This window comes from Gigantopelta aegis, chromosome 10 (assembly GCF_016097555.1).
Source record: "Gigantopelta aegis isolate Gae_Host chromosome 10, Gae_host_genome, whole genome shotgun sequence".
NCBI classification, from domain to species: Eukaryota; Metazoa; Mollusca; class Gastropoda; order Neomphalida; family Peltospiridae; genus Gigantopelta; species Gigantopelta aegis.
The window spans coordinates 78,038,331-78,059,229 of record NC_054708.1 but is presented as its reverse complement, the minus strand read 5'-3'; the positions used below and the strand labels follow the sequence as shown (position 1 = coordinate 78,059,229).

Below are 20,899 nucleotides of genomic sequence, written 5' to 3'. Positions count from 1 at the left end.
ACTCTGTGGATACCCTCCCCCCCCCCCCCCCCCCGCACTGTCCTATTCTGCGCTATCGTTCGATCTGTGTGGAGGGGGGTTGTCCGATGTTGGCGTGGAGGGGGATCGCGGGCGTTTCGAAGCAGGTCTAGGGTTATGTTCCTTTGGCTCACTGCGCCTTCTAGAACGTGCACTGTTACTGTTAGGCTTTACTTGTACAACATCCCGGTAAGATCGCGGGTCAGCTTGGGCTCACTGCACCTTCTAGAACGTGCACTGTTACTGTTAGGCTTTACTTGTACAACATCCCGGTAAGATCGCGGGTCAGCTTGGGCTCACTGCACCTTCTAGAACGTGCACTGTTACTGTTAGGCTTTACTTGTACGACATCCCGGTAAGATCGCGGGTCAGCTTGGGGTGGGTCTTCATACAGCTTGCCGTCAACGAAAAGCCTGTCTAGCACCATTCGCCTTTCATGACCAGCTTGCCTGGCTCTCTTAGCAACCAGATACAGTTTTTTACGACGGTGGGCAATTTCTAGTTCATCATAAATGAAGTCTCTCATTATTTGTTCCGTGTTTTCGTTCTGTTTTCAGCCAAACCAGAGAAAATTAAACTGTATTTCATGGATCTGCATTGTAGATCTGTTATGGCGGCTTTACGTTCTTCTCGATCTTTGCGCAGTGATTCAATGTCTTCTCTTGTTGACTTGTTGTCTTTAACCGTAGAGGCGAAGGAACTGCTAACCTGTGCAATGTCATTTTTGTTTTGGTCGCATGATTGTTTAACAGTATTGTATGGGTTGTTCATACCTTGAACACTCCTTTCCAGTTCTTTGTTGAAGTTTTCAAATCTTTTTCACATCAGCTTCAAGTATGCTGATCTTGGATGTTATTGCTTTTAGAGAAAACTGCACATCATCGATTTTCTTAACATAACTTTCAATATGTGAGAGTCTTGAGTCCTTTTTAGTCATCAGTTCACCTAGGTATTCCATGGAAAACTTACCAACATTGTCACTTTCACCATATATGACCTCGTGCGTTTCGTTAAGAGTTTGGGATACACTTTGGCCATAGCTACGGGTATATGTTGTTTGCTTATATAAACCGTAGTCCAGGTACAGCTTACAGCCTCACCTGTATTCACAAGCGCATTGTGAACACTGATCAGAGATATGCATGACTGGAATCATAGGAGAGGTCATCCGGATACTCAGTTCGACATATATTTTACGATGTTCAGCAATATAGCGCTTACATAAATATCTAAATATTAAAGCTGTTGGACAATTTAGATTTCATGATTTCTGGTCAAAACAATATATGCAGATATAATGTCGTTTCTGTTAAATGTTCTGTAGCTCGAGCAAGCTGACCACCATTAGCCGGCTACCCAGTTCGACACATACTTCGATACATATTTCATCAAATTGGCGCTTTTGTAATGATCAACAATATATCACTTACATAGTTATCAATGTCTTGCAACTCCACAATCCTTAGAATTTATACATCTCGGATTAAAACAATATGTATATCGTTGTTTTTGTTAAATATTCAGGAGCTCCGAGAAACTTTAGTGACCTCTTCTAATGTAAACTGAATTATATAATTATAGGGGAGACTTTATTGTCCACTATACTAGTGATTCTACTGATGTAGTGGCGTATATGTAGGAGAGAGTTTCCGCTCTCCTGGTAGTGTACTTATCTAATGTGATGATGTGATGATATATATATATATATATATATATATATATATATATATATATAGAGAGAGAGAGAGAGAGAGAGAGAGAGAGAGAGAGAGAGAGAGAGAGAGAGAGAGAGAGAGAGAGAGAGAGAGAGAGAGAGAGAGAGACAGAGAGACAAAGCGAGAGAGAGAAACATGGATACTCTCGGTAGTGCTCCTACCTCGACCCATCTCGTCAGATACACTGTCGCGACGATGGCGTAACGTTTTCCGTCGGAACTCTACTTCAAGGGTCCTATAAGATCAATTCCCCACCGGAACAGGGTGAAGGATGTCAACCTGCGGCTTATTATTTGCATTCGATCTCTGACATCTCTGGCACTGTTGGCAAAATGTTCTGATATTCGCCGTCATCGTCTTCCACCAGAACCTGTCAGATAATTTCTTGATGGTCGCGTTTTGGCCTAAGTGACACCCCCCCCCCCCCCATAAGGTCACTGTGAAGGGATTGCATGAAGGTCATTTTCTCTTCTTCACTGATAACAACCTTCTGTCGCTTTCCATTGTGTCCTATGTGGTACAGCGTACGGTCTTCAAGTGTAAATACCTTCGCCTTTTCTCGCAAACGTCGCTTTTAACTCTTGGCATAGTCTTCTGGATAGTAGGACGAAGCAAGATAGTTGATCAAAATTGAGGCAGCAGTGGGAGTCATATTGCGTAAGATTAGCTTCACATACAGCAGCAGCTAACGTTGTCAAACTCGCATGAAAATGAGTGACGTACGGTGAACAAAATTTCACCTACCTTATATTGGAAAATGTTAAATAATTTAGTTACATTGTATCAGTCACTATCCTTGATATCTTCTAATTACTACATTGTATACCTAACATCAAAGTGGACAGGAATGTTCGTGGGTGTGAAAGTATATTAAATGTTGTGCTTTTCCTTTGACCATGTTCTCAGATAGTTGTGTATTTAAACATATTTGCAGGAAACAAAGATTCAATTATTACACTTCATACATTGTATTCAAATTTGATACTCATTTCCTCCTGTGGGTGTGAGAAACCATTCTTGTAGAGTTCTCTTTTTTAATATGTACTTTTAGTGCACTACATGTGACCGTAAACAATAGTAATGAAATTATACATGTACGCTACAAAATACCATCTACGAACATCATTTTTACTAGCTGGTAATGTATTTTATAGTGTTATAACAAAGATAAAATGTTTAGTGCCACGTGTTTATTGTTTGCAGAAAGAAGACAAACTATTCTTGAAGTGTAATAGTATAAACTTTCATTATATTTTCTTACAAATATTTCACAATTGAAATGAATAATTCATACATTATTCCAGTAACTGAAGTTAGATAACATACATGTCATGATCATCTCAATTGGTGCTAGCATGTCATAACCCGTTAGTGATCTTTGCAAACATGATCTTGCCACAAATACTCTGCCTCAATATACACAACACTCGTTTCCTACATATACAAGCCACTACAAATAAGAAGAGTATAGTAACTAGAGAGCGAAATTAACCCTCCCCCAACATGTAGCCGCTACATCAGTAGAGTATAGTAGTTAGATAGTGATACGAGACCTACACCATCCCTTAGTTTTTACGATAAGTGGATAGATTTGCGACGTGGAAAAGACTTGCTAGTATTATGTGGTACATCCTAACGTATCATTCTATTTATTACATACCTATTCAATTTTACTATAGTGATAAAGGCCTTTTGAAACCGTGTAATACATTTATCCTGTATCGCACATATGTGCAACCTGGATCGGAACTTTTAAATGGGGAATTCCATTTTTCGTTTTACTGCAGTTAGTGCCTTTTATTTACTTACGTCATATATGATTTACAAATGACGTCATGTCGTATTTGAAACATTACACAAGGCTGGCGCAGAGTATGATTCTGAACGTTAAATGAATCCATGACAGGAGTTTTAATCATAGATTTAACAAAGTGTTGTTATGACGTTAAATTAAAAACCGTTTTTGTAAAACGTAAAAGAATGTATGTAATAAATACATTTATTACCTACGAGGTACAGCATAACGAGGGTCATATTTATCGTACGATTTCCCTCGTATGTCATAACTAAATCGTATGTTCTCCTGACATTGTCGTTTAATGATTGGCTGTTGTAAGATTACATTTTTTTCTGATTGGCTGACATGACATTCCACAGATACTACTTTCTTCATTAATACATTTTTATTTCGAGTGTAAGCTGATCACATGCCGTAATAACAAATACGTGTTTTTAATTAATTTAATAAAACATTAATTGATTATTTATGATAACTTGTATTATATTACGATGTAGTTGTGACACATCAAACACTTAATTATGAATATAACGTTCCCAACTGTTAGAAATCTATACTAAGGTCGACGAGTCACTTTTCACACCCTTGTTTTGGCTTCGTACATAATAAATGTAGCATATCTTACCGTAATTTCACTTGAAAGCCATATTTAGTAAAAGGTACAATGTTTTAATCACAAAATTGTCTTCAAACACATTCAAGTGCGTTAATAATGTTCAAAAAAAAAAAATTGAATAGCAATTTTGCACTGGAATTTTTCCAGCATTCTTAAAACGGAAACGTCATGTACCCAATTTATAGTTATTGTAAGGAGATGCAAAGTGGCGTCATTGGAATACTGACCTCATTCAAATTCAAAACTAATTATTTCAATTACTGTGTATTTGTTTGCTTTATAGTATACACATGCTTTACAATTTACAGCTGTTGATACATGTGTACTCTTTACTTATGGGCGTATAAATATCACGTAACTTTAGAACAGGTTGTGATTTGGCTTTCAAGACATCAATGAACAAACATTACTCCGCCGTTAAAGAAACGTTAGTTTGTAAACAATGACTGGAATGTTCATTTAGCAAGACAGTTCTACGGTAATAAACAGAATATTACATTCGTGTCCATGACCAACGATGTTTACGACACTCGTGCCTAAATTATCGCATTTCCATCGCTATCGCTCGGGAAATATGATAATTTAGGCACTCGTGTCGTAAACATCGTCTGTCATGGACACTCATGTAATATCCTCTATAACTTCACATACGTTGTTTTCGCTTCCTATTTATTTTGCGAAAGAACATACCACTCGACTGCTACGCGGTCTCGTGGTATAATTATATTCTGAAGTTCTGTATATACATATAGGGAATAACTAGAGCCGAGCTGCATTCGCCGTTCTACCTGAGCAGGATAAAGCCGATATCTTAAGACAGTAACCAGTTATTTCTTTTATCCTGCAATCCTACAGTAATATTCGGAAAATCATTATTTATTGTAAGACGCTAGCTACATTCTGTCATATTAAAAAAGCGTTTCTAAACTCTAATTCATAAATAAATATATGTTGTTATCGCAAAACATAAGTTTTTTGTATTTACTGCACTTCAACAAATGATTTAAAGAGTATATTTATTGAAAATCTACTCTGAAATACTCGAGTCGAGTCGGGCTTATGTCACGTGACCTATATTTTTGGTCAGTGACCGAAAATATAGAGATTTATCTAGTCATCATATCTTGCCAATGTATACAGTGATTGCTGGATATATATATATATATATATATATATATATATATATATATATATATATATATATATATATATTTCTTGCCCACAGGACAGGTTTATCCAGCTTTTGCACGGTGCTAGAAAAATCTGTTTGACCCTAGGACTAGATAAATCTGTCCGACGATTTCTACATACGCGTGACGTCATAACTCATGTTTTACAACGATTGACGTCATAACTCATGGTTTTCAAAATTCTGTTTGCCATTTCACGTTGTATCATTGTTTTAAAAATATTTAAACAAATTAATATTTTCAACTTTATATTTATTGGTAAGTTGAACATTACATATTTATGTCGTTGCATAAGGTGGGCTATATTTTTCCGCGTATGATTAAATGAGTTGGCAGGTGAAATGTATACGAATCGTTCTACAATAAACAGACCGTAGCTTACAAAATTAATGTTTTGTTACTGTAATTAAATGGGCAAGAAAAAGAATCAATCACCGTTGTGAGGTACCGGCCTCGGTGGCGTCGTGGTAGGTCATCGGTCTACAGGCTGGTAGGTACTGGGTTCGGATCCCAGTCGAGGCATGGGATTTTTAATCCAGGTACCGACTCCAAACCCTGAGTGAGTGCTCCGCAAGGCTCAATGGGTAGGTGTAAACCACTTGCACCGACCAATGATCCATAACTGGTTCAACAAAGGTCATGGTTTGTGCTATCCTGCCTGTGGGAAGCGCAAATAAAAGATCCCTTGCTGCTAATCGGAAGAGTAGCCCATGTAGTGGCGACAGCGGGTTTCCTCTCAAAATCTGTGTGGTCCATAACCATATGTCTGACGCCATATAACTGTAAATAAAATGTGCTGAGTGCGTCGTTAAATAAAACATTTCTTTCTTTTTCCGTTGTGAGGTATAGATAAGGCAATTCCAACCCTCGGGACAAAATATTTTTGTCCCTCGGGTTGGAATAGCCTTATCTATACCTCACAAAGGTGATATATTCTATTAATATATATATATATATATATATATATATATATATATATATATATATATATATATATATATATATATATATATTTACGAGCTACTCTCGGCCTACTAAAATCCCAACCTATACGTAACTCCCTTCGATTCACCGGGGGAGAGACCATTTTGAGGGGGCGATTCTGTTTTGTGACACCGGTATCGAGATGCGAACCCGGTACCTACCAGCCTTATGTCCGATGGCTTCTATCACGCTTGATGCGCGGTCCGTCTGGGATCGATCCCCATCGGTGGGTTCATTGGGCTATTTCTCGTTCCAGCCAGTGCAACACGACTGGTATATCAAAGGCCGTTGTATGTACTACCCTGTCTGTGCGATAGTGCATATAATAGAACCCTTGCTGCTAACCGAAAAGAGTAGCCCATGAAGTGGCGACAGCGGGTTTCCTCTCTCTATCTGTGTGTCCTTAACCATATGTCTGACGCTATATAACCGTAAATAAAATGTGTTGCGTGCGTCGTTAAATAAAAAAAACCCCATTTCTTTCTTTCTTTGTTTCTTTCTATCACGACGTCACCGACCCGGTGATCCATTGCTGTCTTATCGGTAGGGAGTAGTCTGTGTGAGTTACCTCCCTTCCTGTCTATTTCTGTCAAATATTCAAAAGAGCCATATTGTACATACCAATAGCAATACTTTAAAATGTGCTACGGCGTTGTTAAATTAAAATATCTTTTCTTTCCTACCTGTGACCGATAGACCAGTTTTGACAGATTATCATTAACACATGCGTTTTCGTTCTAATTATTTTCACTTCATTTCCCCACAATCAGACAGTTCTTCTTATCTTTCAATTCGTTTCCTGTCCACTTTCACATCCCAGTCCTACATCTGCGATATGTGATTGTGTAGTGTGGCCATTCGTGCCATGCAACTACCATTTTTCATTTTAAAAATGATATGGGGTTAGTCTTGCCAAAGCTTTCTCTGATTACTGGGAGCACTATACCAAACAACATCCAGCCGGGTCAAAGCTCAAAAGGCCAGTTAATACTACCGACCCAAGCGTTCGTTATTTCAAACAATGAACAAGGTTTTCAGTCCTAATTTCATCTGTCCGTTATCCGTATGTTTAATGTAAAGATACGCACACGCGTACGGAGATGCACAAATGGAATCTACTCCGCCTATTTGCATAGAAACTGACTGCTACGGATTACGATCTGCGGATTGCGTATACGTACACACATACGAAATATGGATAAATATATAGAACGTGTGCCTGAAATAACGTTGTTAGTAGATCGTCAGCCTTTAAGCAATATCAAAACAACTCATTGTACTCTTCACTAGATATTGAAAACTGTTCCCATTGATGTCTACATCATAATTAAGTTGCTGTGACAAATATTAAAAAAATATTGTAAAGGTCAACATTAAATTTTATTATACTGTGTCAGATCATTGAATGAAGTACAACATCATAATAATGTTAACTTTGCTTTTTAACTGATAAAACTATTGACCCCACACAAGGTTTCCAGCATGCGTCTATAGATACATTGGGAAACAAATTTAATAAATAGCAGTTAAGTAAATTTACAGTGAAGCACTTCAAATTCAAGACACTTATTCCAGCGTGCGTATACAGATACACTGGGTTGATTTCATTCGGTTTCAAGCATCAGTCAGAATTGTGAAGTGCTTTAATTAGATTCGGTTTCAAACATGCAGAATGTCCACGCACAATTTCTTCAGAAATGATTTGCGGAATCTTAACCTCAAATATCTTGTGCAGAAAGCCACAATGCCCTCGCCTGAAAAAGAAAAACAGATAGGTTTAGTCGTTAAAAACGCCAAACGTGTTACAATGGCAGCGTACTCTGGACACAAATTAAGCACAAAGTATTGGGCTTTATATCTCCTTAGGAAGGGAGTGCAGTGGTAAAGAGAGAGAGAGAGAGAGAGAGAGAGAGAGAGAGAGAGAGAGAGAGAGAGAGAGAGAGAGAGAGAGAGAGAGAGAGAGAGAGAGAGAGAGAGAGAGAGAGAGAGAGAGAGAGACAGACAGACAGACAGACAGATACAGAGAGCGAGAGACAGAAACAGACAGAGAGAGAGAGATTTAGGAGATTTATAAGATTTATATTTTCGGATTATTACCCTTAGAAATAATTTAGTTTTAAACATGAATAAAATCCATTTTAAGGAGTGTGTTATTTCTTTTACGTTTATCGGGGTACGAACAACAACAACAACAACAAAACAATTCACAAACTGTGTGAATCGGCGATTTTTTTTTTACTGAACCTAGACATTTTGTATATATTTTGTTTTCTTTATGGATTTGTGTAGGCAAGGGTGTCCCTTTTAAGAATCTGCCAGATGAACCATGGTCATCTCTCGGGGTTTTAAGCAGTCCAAGATGATGTCCACGATGGCCGTTATTTCATGTCTTCGGTTAAACTCAGGATGATAATTGTGGTGTCTAATCATAGGTTTTGGAGGCCAAGGTATTAAATTTATTCATTTACTAGATTGGTCTGGAATTACCTTGATATGAAATTCAAGGTGGCCACCACAATTGACGGATGTTTATGTTTCAAACTTAATTTGCAGTAAACCTAGGTTGATACTTGTGTGTTTAATCATGTTATTGTAGTAGAGTTAGGGTCATTATTTGTGATTAGACCCATTTGTTTCTTTGTTTTCTTTTTATTTTGGTTCAGTATATTCATATTTTTTCAAAAAGTAATGATTCATTTATAACAGAAACACATAAATAGTAATTATATTGTTATTGGAGTTAATATTCTATAGCTTGCTCTTTTAAACTTGATACATGTTAAGAAATAGTTAATGGCGGCCATTTTGAATTGTGACGGCACCTGGTCAATATGGGTCACTGCCAGGTTGGTCATATATGAAGTTTTACTCTACACATGATGGCCTAACAGCATGCAAAGTGGCATGTTAGTATCACATTTTGCACTATAACTTAAAAAATGTGACCCGCTCTGGCAAAATCAGTCACATATCGCAGTTGCCGATTTTGCGAACTGAAACAATACACTATCTGGTAAAAATTGCGATTTTGCGCAATGAAACAATATACTACCTGGTAAAAATTGCGATTTTTATAGAAAACAGTACTTTAATTTAGTATCAAATTGTGCCAAAATAATTCGCCTACACCATCCTTTTAGTGACGTATTGGTATGACTTAGCTGTAAGCCAGTAGGAATCGAAAACTAACCATGCACAACCCAGTTTGTTACTAGGCAATTGATATACGGCCTTTGATTGGTCACTTACAAGGTCACTGCAGCTTTCGGGGTAATCGAAGCATTCAAGCTTACAGTGGTTCGTCGAGAAAAAACCCACAAAGGAAGAACAAAAAAGATGGCTGTGCAGCGTGTGCTCACGATTTTAGTTTGAAGAGCAATTTTTAAATGTGAATTTATGTAACATTCCAATCAGTTATTTTACTTTTTTATGATTTCAAAGTGGGTAAAAAAGACACTCTTCTTGCGAGAGCTTTCAGTGAGCTGAACAATCTAAATTAAGTGGAGCCAATTCGGTTAACTAGAGACTGAACTCCAGCATGAGCCTTATGTGTTTGATAAATGCATACCCGAACCACCTACACATGCTGATACTTTAAGAAATGGAAAACGCGTAATTTTAGAGTTAATTAAAAACCCGTGATTATTCCTGCTAACTGGGGGCAGCCATTTTGTTTCGTTTTCGTGGTGTAAGGTACTATAGCTTGGGGCAAAGTGAAGTCAGCTTTGACCAACTCCTGTATGCACAGTGTAAACAAAAGCAGTAATTTACGACAAGGCGCTTCGCTTTAATCAACCAGACTTTATTTAACTAAATATATTTCAATTTGCATCAACAAAACGAAATGAAGTTATATACTATTTTTCTCTCTTACAAAATCCAAAGACAAAATGCATATTATTAGACCTATTGATAGAGTACGTTAGAGCAAAAACGACCACTCAAATACCCAAGTGATAATTTTCTTTTCCTTGGGACAACGTAATCGGTCAATTTTGTTATTTTAGTCTACTTAATCAAGGGTTTTACAGAATTATTTACAGTAATAAAGCAGGACGGCAGTTATTTCGACATTTTAACTGTGGAGGCTTATTTTGTATTGAAAAATAATATATACTTATTGCTGGCTTACTGAGAAGGATATTATTACAGAACACTGCGATGCATCCGCAAAAACGGTATTAACGACACCACTAGAACTTATTGATTTATTAATCATCGGCTATTGAATGTTAATCATTTGATAATTTTGAAGTATTGTCTTAGACAGGAAACCCGCTACATTTTTCCATTGATAGCAAGAGATCTTTTATATGCGCCATCCCACAGACAGGATAGCACATACAAGTGATATACTAGTCATGGTGCACAGGCTGGAACGAGAAATAGCTCAATGGGCCCACCGACGGGGATCGATCCCAACCAAACAAATGTATTTGTAAATACCCAATGGCTTAAATCAATATCTTAAACATCGTTCCGAGACTTACCCTATGAATATATCCGAAGTTAGACACATACTCATTCGGTCATCACTCTACCTCAGCTTAAACATTGATATGTTTGTTTATTTGTTTATACTTATTGTCATACTTATGTCCAATTACGGTTCAAGCACGTTAGCCTGGCACACATATCAGCTATCTGGGTTGTGTGTTTACGTAGTCATGTTGTGTTTACGTAGTTTAAAGTTTGTTTTGTTTAACAACACCACTAGAGCACATTGATGTATTAATCATCGGCTATTGTATGTCAAACATTTGGTAATTTTGACATATAGTCTTAGAGAGGAATCCTGCTAAATGTTTGCATTAGTAGCAATGGATCTTTTATATTCACCATCAGACAGACATACATACAACGGCTTTAATATATCAGTCGTGGTATGTATACCCTAAGATCATAAACTAGTATAAGGACGAACTGTGCCAGGACGGTTTGTCTACAAAACGTAACCTGCAATACTATGTTAAATACTCACCGTTTTGTCCCCTGTTTCCTTGAAATCCTGTAATTCCCCTTGCTCCAGCTGCTCCTACTGCCCCTGCTGCTCCCTTTGCTCCAGTTGCTCCTTTTAGCCCTGCTGCTCCCGTTGCTCCCTTTGCTCCAGTTGCTCCCTTTGCCCCACTTGCTCCCTTTGCTCCTTTTGCTCCCTTTGCTCCATTTGCTCCCGCTGCTGCCGGTGCTCCTTTGGCTCCCGTTGCTCCTTTGGCTCCCGTTGCTCCTTTGGCTCCGGTTGCTCCTTTGGCTCCTGTTGCTCCCTTGGCTCCGGTTGCTCCTTTGGCTCCTGGTCCTCCTTTTGCTCCTGTTGCTCCCGGAGTTCCGGGTGCTCCTTGGGCTCCTTTTGCACCCGTGGCTCCTGGTGCTCCCTTGGCTCCTGGTGCTCCCTTGGCTCCTGGTCCTCCTTTTGCTCCGTTCGCCCCTTTCGATCCCGTGGCTCCTGATGCTCCCTTGGCTCCTGATGCTCCCTTTGATCCAGTTCCTCCCTTTGATCCAGGTGATCCCTTTGCACCCGTTGAACCTTTACTTCCTTTACTCCCTTTTGCTCCTCCCGCATCTCCCTTTGCACCTGTGGCACCTTTGGCACCTGTTGCACCTGGTGAGCCCTTTGCTCCCGTTCCTGTTGACCCCGTTGCTCCCTTTGATCCTGGTGATCCTTTTGCACCTGGTAATCCTTTAGCTCCATTTGCCCCCTTTGCTCCTGGTGTTCCTTGTGATCCTTTTGCTCCTTTCTCTCCCTTCGCTCCCTTTGCTCCCTTCTCTCCCTTCGCTCCCTTTGCCCCATTTCCTCCCTTCGCTCCCTTTGATCCTGCTGATCCCTTTGCACCTGTTGATCCTTTACTTCCCGTTGCTCCCTTTGCTCCCGTTGCTCCCTTTGCTCCCGTTGCTCCCTTCGCTCCCGTTGCTCCCTTTGCTCCCGTTGATCCTTTACTTCCCGTTGCTCCCTTTGCTCCCGTTGCTCCCTTTGCTCCCGTTGCTCCCTTCGCTCCCGTTGCTCCTTTTGCGCCCTTCGCCCCTGCGATGCCTTGTGCTCCTACTGCTCCGTTAAGTCCTGTTGAGCCTCTTCTACCTTAAAAAATAAATAAATAACAAATAAAAACTTGAAACTGATATAATTTTCAATGTTTTTTATTTATATATTTATAGTTGTTTTTTCATATTTTTTTTCATTTATATTTAAGGTTTTTAAACTTTAGGGGGACAGGTCTATTTTAAGACTGGGCACGACAACCGACATAATTTTAAATAATCCATAATAGTCCATTAAATAATTGATTTCGAGAAATTTTGGGGAAGGGGAAGGGCGGTGTTTGACCTTAAAGTTAAAGTTTATTTTGTTTAAAGACACCATTAGAGCACATTAATAATTGGCTATTGGATGTCAAACATCTGGTAATTTTGATACATAGTCTTTCAGAGGAAACCCGCTATATTGCTCCATTAGTAGCAAAGGATCTTTTATATGCATCATCCCACAGACAGGATAGCATATACCACGGCCTTTGATATACCAGTCGTGGTGCACTGGCTGTAGCGAGAAATAGCCAAATGGGTCCACCGACTGGAATCGATCCCACACCGACCGCGCATCAAGCGAATGCTTTTACATTAGGCGTCGTCCCTAGATATCGTTCCCACGGACTCAAATCAATTCATTTTCGTGTTTTACCTAATTAAGGTTGAAGCACGCTGTCCTGGACACACATATCTGGATTGTCCGTCCTGGACAGGAACCAATGGTTAAGCTAGAAAGTGAAGCTAACAAATTATAAATGCGCACAAGCCATAAAAAAAATTTAACAGTGGGGATGTGGATACGGTGAGTGTCTTAAAAACCGTATAGTATACAGACATGTTGAAAACCGCATAGACAAAGTTTGGTTTGTTTAACGACACCACTAGAGCACATTGATTTATTAATAATCGGATACTGGATGTCAAACATTTGGTAATTTTGACATATTGTCTTAGAGAGGAAACCCGCTAACTTTTTGCATTAGTAGCAAGGGATCTTTTATATGCACCATCCCACAGACAGGATAGCATATACCACGGTCTTTGATATACCAGTCATGGAGCACTGGCTGAAAAAAGAAATAGCCCACTGGTGGGGAATCGATTCTAGAACGACTGCGCATCAGACAAGCGATTGTCCATGCGTACCTGGGCAACTAATACATGCTGACAGTTTAGCACCTCAGTCAATTGAATGCTCGCCTGAGGTGCTTGCATCGCAAGCAATGATTTTAAATGTATTTAGGACGGAATTCACTGAAGGAAGGAAACGTTTTACTTAAGGATGCACTCAACAGATTCTATTTACGATTATATGGCGTCAGACATATGGTTATGGACCTCACATATATATAGAGAAGAAACCCGCTGTCGCCACTTCATGAGCTACTCTTTTCGATTAGCGGCGAGGGATCTTTTATATGCACCATCCCACAGACAGGATAGTACATACCACGGCCTTTATTATACCAGTTGTGGAGCACTGGCTGGAACGAGAAACATATAAACAATTAGAGTGTAAACGATATTTTGTTAGTATGCAATTGAATGTATATTTTCTAATAATGTTTTTCGTAAATATGGTTAACAACCACAGGGATAATTAGAGAGGATACAAAATGGGCTACTCTTTCCGATTGGCAGCAAGGGACGGCACTTTAACCAATGTTACCGAACAATGTCTTTAGTACACTACCGGTGATTATTACCTATATGGTTAAAAATAACTTCGTACATATCAAAGTGATACGTCCCAGTAGAAAACCATGTGTGACCTAACACTTTGACATCACACGATAACGTCATCGACTGGCGCACTACAACCTTACAGATCGATTATGGATATTAAATAGGATATTAAACTCGCTACCATTTCGTATCATGTTTATGTCCCTCGTGAAATAATTTTCAAAACTATTTCACTCGGAACATAAACATGATAAGAAACGGAAGCTAGTCTAATATCCTATAAGTACGTAACGTATAACATATATTATAGAGAAATAATACATTTTTGAAAAATCATTTATAGGACTTTTTTTCTTTACAAATTACATAGCTGCTTAAGTAGTTACAGCTAACTATTCATGTCCTTGACATAATAAAACTAACTAACTCTAAAGTCTTTAAAAAAAAGTCACTTATGTGAAACAATAAAACTAATTAAGTTTGTTCTTTACAAAAATCAATTTCCGTGTAACAATAAAAGTAAATTATTTTAAAGTCTTACCTCTGGGGCCTTTGATGAACCTAAAATTATTGAAATGGGAATGACCCAGTCTCGTGTTGAAAAGTCCTGAAAACAAAGTGATAAAGTCCATCATGCTTTGAATGACAAAACAATATGTATCATTAATATAAACATTAACGGTGCCACGATACACCGATGAATCGATTCGTCACGATACTACTGCTGACGATACGATACACGATACCCTTGCTTGTGGATCGATTACTAATTTGACCATGTATCGACTCCTATATTAATTATGTATTCATTTACCAACACGAATTTGTACTGGTATGTACTTATTATTTCCTATTAAAAAAAGACAGCGGACAGTGAACATGTGCCTGGTTATGTTAATAGATCTATGATGTGATATTTCTACATTACAACTGTGTTCAGTCAGTATTTTACTTGTATCAAGTTTATTTCTGATTTCTAAATCACTTCATCTAAGCTCAACGTCTTGTTTTACGGGTAAAACATCGTGAATCAGGCACGTATCGTATCGTGAGCTAGACATTGTGATACGTATCGAATTGTGAGGTAGGTGTATTGCGACATCCCTAATAAACACACAGTGGGAAATGTAAATTTTATGGCCGTACGCGGATGCATTTCCCACCTAGAAATATAGAAGAAAGTGTTATTTGAAGTTAGAAATATAGGAAAATAGTGTTCTCTGGAGCTAGATATATTGGAAAATAATATTCTTTAAAGATAAAAATAAAGGAAAATAGTGTTTCTTTGTAGGTAGAAATATAGGAAAATAGTGTTCTTTGCAGGTAGAAAAATAGGAAAATAGTGTTCTTTGAAGCAAGTAATATAAGAAAATAATGTTCTTTGAAGATAGAAATAAAGGATAATAGTGTTCTTTGCAGGTAGAAATATAGGAAAATAGTGTTCTCTGGAGCTAGATATATTGGAAAATAATATTCTTTAAAGATAAAAATAAAGGAAAATAGTGTTTCTTTGTAGGTAGAAATATAGGAAAATAGTGTTCTTTGAAGCAAGTAATATAAGAAAATAATGTTCTTTGAAGATAGAAATAAAGGATAATAGTGTTCTTTGCAGGTAGACATATAGGAAAATAGTGTTCGTTGTAGGTAGAAATATAGGAAAATAGTGTTCTTTGTAGGTAGAAATATAGGAAAATAGTGTTCTTTTTAGGTAGAAATATAGGAAAATGGAGTTTTTTTAAGGTACAAATATAGGAAAATAGTGTTCTTTGAAGTTAGAAATATAGGAAAATAGTGTTCTTTGAAGTTAGAAATATAGGAAAATAGTGTTCTTAGAAGTTAGAAATATAGGAAAATTGTGTTCTTTGAAGGTAAAAATATAGGAAAATAGTGTCCTTTGTAAGTAGAAATATAGGAAAATAGTGTTCTTAGAAGTTAGAAATATAGGAAAATTGTGTTCTTTGAAGGTAAAAATATAGGAAAATAGTGTCCTTTGTAAGTAGAAATATAGGAAAATAGAGTTCTTTGAAGGTAGAAATATAGGAAAATAGAGTTCTTTGTAGGTTGAAATATAGGAAAATAGTGTTTTGTGAAGGCAGAAAGTATCTTTCTCGTTTAGGGTGGCTCCAGACTAGATCATAATAGTATGGAGAAAGCATGAACCATCTTTTTTATTATCTACACTCACACAGTAAAATGTTATTTATACCAGGTATAGGCGTCGGAAGATGTTGATAACTTGGGGAAAGGACAAGCTGTGTGTGTGTGGGGGTGGGGGTGGGGGGGTCGACAAAACTGGATGGGTCAGTTATTAAACATATATTTAAGAATGGCTCAAGAATTAAAAAAAAAATTAAACATTATTTTATTCTTTTTCCCCAGGGATTCGAAATTGATTTTATATTGACCGTTGTGATATTCAGAATATAACTGTTTCGGTCAGTCTTGTTTTTAATTTGTTTGGCTAGTACTATGTTTTGTTTATCAGCCGAATACGATGTATTTGTTTTTAGAAGATTGTTAGGAAAATGGATAACAAACCAATCAACCGCTGACCAATGGACTGGGTTAGAGGCTTACACACAGGCTTAGGCAGCTGGTAGTCGTGTGGACACTAAGATATCCTTGAGACATGGATTTTTTCTTTGTGCTGCAATGTTTTTTTCCATAACAGTTTGCTGATTTAAAAATTCCTCCTTCATAATTTTTTTTCAATATCAACGCTACGTCTGAGGTACAAAAGAGGTGTTTTACTCGATTTCTTTACAGCAGTCTTTTCCCATTCGGCGACACAGATATATGTACAATTTGGACTAAAACATTTGCCCATAGCACAACCACATACCTGCTGATACATTTCTCCATCAAACTCAAAATCATTTCCTTTTAGGCTTAATTCTAACAACTCAATAATGTTTTTATCTGGTCTGCTTGGATCTGAGTACTTATCAAATGCTCTCTTAACTGAATCAATGCCCGTATTAATACCTATGTTGGTGTACATGGAGTCAATATCAAGGGTAACTAAAACTGAAACTTTTGGCATTACTACCAAGACGCTATATAGGATTCCAAACAAATTAGTCTGCATTTTTACATGGATTACAACTAATATTGTGAGTAAAATGATGGAAATACATGGTGAAGATTTCAGGCCAGCTCATTTTGCCCGAAAGTGTCCATTCCCCCCCCCCCCGCACTGGGGGGGGGGGGGGGGGGGGCTGACACCCCCCCCCCCCCCCCCCACCTCCACCCAGTCTCGAACGCTTATGATGTTCCTAACGGCCAGGTATACAAATACAGAGACCCTTTCCCCAAATCGTCCCTTATGCTTATGATGGTCAAAACTGCCATAAGACAGTCAGTGATAATTAATTTGAAGTGTTTTGATGCTATTTTTAATTGTTCATCAGTAAAAGGTAATTTTTCATGCTTATTATTCCTGTTCATTTTATATTGTAGTAGGGCTAACTGTCATTATAAAACTAGTTATTAGTACTAACTACTAGAACTAAGTACAGTTTTCAAAGTTTTATTTCAGGGATTTTCTGGAATTATATGAATATATAAAGCAAAATTTCGGAAATAAATTCCAGAGGACTAGGAATACTAGGGTTGAAAGTCCTGTGAACCAGGAGTACCAGGAATAAAAGTCCCACGGACTTACATTCCTCGGAATCCAATTTCTCAGAGACTTAAATTCCTAGGAATACAAGTCCCACAGACTAGGATTCCAAGGAATGGAAGTCCGATCGGACAAAGATTAAGAAAATCACAAATAATCAGATTGTGATTTACCATCAAAATATAAACTTATAAAACATATTATTAAAAATTATGTTGGTATATATAGAAATTGTCTTTTGCTGTTCGCCAAATGTTAAGTTTTTTGGAGTTACCAGTTTTCATATATATATATGTTTTTTAGATATATATTTGTACGTGTTGAAAACATGAACACATAGCCTACTTTATATCTGCAGTTGCATTATATACTTTTGAAAAAAGCAAGATATATATATACAAAATGTATATATATATATTTTTTCATATTAATAACTGTTTATTTTTTCTTGACCATTCCCTTGTTGACAAATATCAACCCATGCAAAGGGAGAAGACATGGGGGGGGGGGGGGGAGAGAACAAATATGCACACACATACACACACACGCACGTGTTTTGATTATGTACATATTTATTATTATTTATAACAACATTTCAGTGGTCTGTAAAAAGAAGTAGGATATACAATAGACATACAGATATGAAGGTGTTTAACTTTACATCAATTTTACGTGACCTGTTGGGACAGATGAAAACAAATGAATGAACAAAAGTAATTTTAAGATTATATATCAAATAGAGAATGGTACATTGCCCACTTGGTAACGAATTTATTAAAGCAGTTTTTACTGTAGTGAATATGTTTCTCAATCAGGTATCTTTGTTTAACTTCGTTTTGGAAAGAGTAATGTTTAACTGTACATTTTGCACTTTGCATTTATATATAAAATACTTAGCTAACAACAATAATAAATCAAATTTTTTATCTGTTTTAGTATTACTTTTACATCCAAATATAACAAGTTCAAATGATAAATTTAGGTTAAATATATGATTACTAGATTTTAATAACCAATTCAAAAAATTGTTCCAAAAAAGCTGAACAACTTTACATTCCCAAAATAGATGTTCTATAGATTCTCGCATTTCATGACAAAAAGTACACATTTCACTGTCAATAAGTTTTAGTTTATATGCAAACGCGTTGGTAGTCAGTATCCTGTGTAACATTCTATATTGGAACCATCTTAATTTTATTTCTTGAGTGGTTATAAATGGCTTTAAATAGATAACAGACCAGTTTAGGTTGGAAGTAAAATGAAGTTGCCATTTTAGTATGGCAATATTTGGAACTTTCGACAACGGTAATGTATAACAATATAATTTTGAGCCGTTTCTAATAGAGCAAAGTGTCCGTTGAACCGGAGAATCGTCCAAGGAGATATTCGTTTCAACTTTTTTAATATTTGTTTTCCTAAAATATGACTTAGCGGAATTAACGACGCCATGGTATTCTAGAAAAGAAACATCTAACTCGTATATATCATTAAATTCATTTAAAGTCAAAAAATCTCCTCGTTCATTAACAAGATCGCAAATCTGAGAAATGCCTTTCTCAAGCCATTTCTTTTTCAAAAAGGTTTTCCTATCAATTTTTATTTCGGAATTATAAAAAATTGGTTCAGATAAGAAATCTTCAAAGGATGTTACCTTTATTGCTGTCGAGAAGTGGTAAAAAGCCTGAATACAGTCCTTCCAAAACAGGTTATTTACATTTTTGAAACATTTTGAGGGGAAGTCGTTACCAAATACAGAAATACTATGAAATTGAGGAAAACAAGCAAATAGGTTTCGTCCTACTTCAATATGCTGACAAAAATGTAAGACGATTACAAAAATTCACTCACGTATCTGATCCACAAGTCTATGACGTAAAAAAATTATTAAGTTGATACTCAAACTTAAAAATAATAGTTTTTCATAGAGATTTGAACCCACAATAATCTTAAAAGACTCGTATACTTATCCATCACACTACGAGGGAAGGCTGCAAAAACCTCAATTTTTTTTCTCGTGACTTTCTGGCAGCTCGTGCAAATTGCAGAGTATAACAAACGGACATCTAATTTGCCGGATTTCTGTCACTGCTATAGAAGGAATTTTAGTCCGGTAGGAATACAAGTCCTAGGATAAAAACACTTTAAAAATAAATCAGGTATGAAAGTCCGGGTAGGACTATGGTTCCTAAGCTATGGAGGTGCGATAGGACTACTGTTCCTACGGACCTGCGTTCCTTTTACACCGGCCTTAGTTTAAATTTAAGTATCTCATCCAACTGCGGTAAAGTTTGCTGGCAGTTGTTTCTGTCCAGTGAATATTGTTCTGCCCAACCTCAAAATCACAGGCCCGAGGCGCAGATATACTTTTGATGTACATCGTTGTTTTGCTTCCAAATGTATTTGGTTGAGGCAGGTTTTTTGACTTGTCAAAAGTCTGTCTCTAAACTTAAGCTCGATAAAAAATATTTTTGACCTAGGGAATTGTTTCCGAATCGAGCTTATCATATTTCGCAACTGATTTATTGCACTGATAAACGCCATTTTATCCAAACACCGACTTCTATCATTACTCAGTTCCAGGCGTCATGTTTTGATTTTCATACTCGTGTTTAGAAATTCTGTCCTTTATTTACTTTACTTATTTCAACTTAAGATCGCCCATAATGCCATTGTGGACGTGATATATTTTACATAGAAAGCATAAAAAAAAACAATTTTGTAGAAAATTACTAAAATGGATTTATTTGTTTTTGCATATACATACATACAGACACACAGACAGACAGACAGACAGGCAGACAAAAGTTTAAATATATATCATGTGAATGTTCAGTTTTAAATGCGTAATTCAACTTTGAAAAAACCCTGTAATGTAGCAAATAGTGGATTTAAATGTGTGTTCAATTGTGAAAAAAAGCCAATAAACCCCACGATATATATATATATATATCCCCCTCTCTTTCTTACCTTGGGATGATGACTCATGCAGCACCATAAGTGCCAACAACCCTAACAAGACAAAGGAAACCTTCATTGTAGCTGTTAGAGACACACAGTGCGAACAGAATCTATGCCGTATCCACAAGTGATGAAAGTCTGGTTCATTAGCCTTCTTATAACGATGACGATTAGCCCACGGGCCCAGGGCAAGGCTATAATAGATATGTCACCTGTCGAGTTTACTTATTGATTGAAAGTTTGCACACTATCCCTAATAACATCCGCACCGGGTGCCAAATGAAGAGCTTATGG

General features: G+C 37.1%; 1 protein-coding gene across 1 annotated transcript; it reads right to left on the bottom strand.

Moving 5' to 3' along the window:
• Positions 1 to 271: 271 nt before the first annotated feature.
• LOC121383823 (collagen alpha-2(I) chain-like) lies at positions 272 to 20,681 on the bottom strand. Its single transcript, XM_041513922.1, has 5 exons — positions 20,615 to 20,681; positions 14,567 to 14,632; positions 11,303 to 12,391; positions 7,987 to 8,075; positions 272 to 565 (listed from the first exon to the last, which is right to left on the bottom strand). Exons 1-5 carry the CDS (start codon positions 20,679 to 20,681, stop codon positions 272 to 274), a joined length of 1,605 nt encoding a protein of 534 aa, XP_041369856.1.
• Between the last annotated feature and the right edge of the window lie 218 nt (positions 20,682 to 20,899).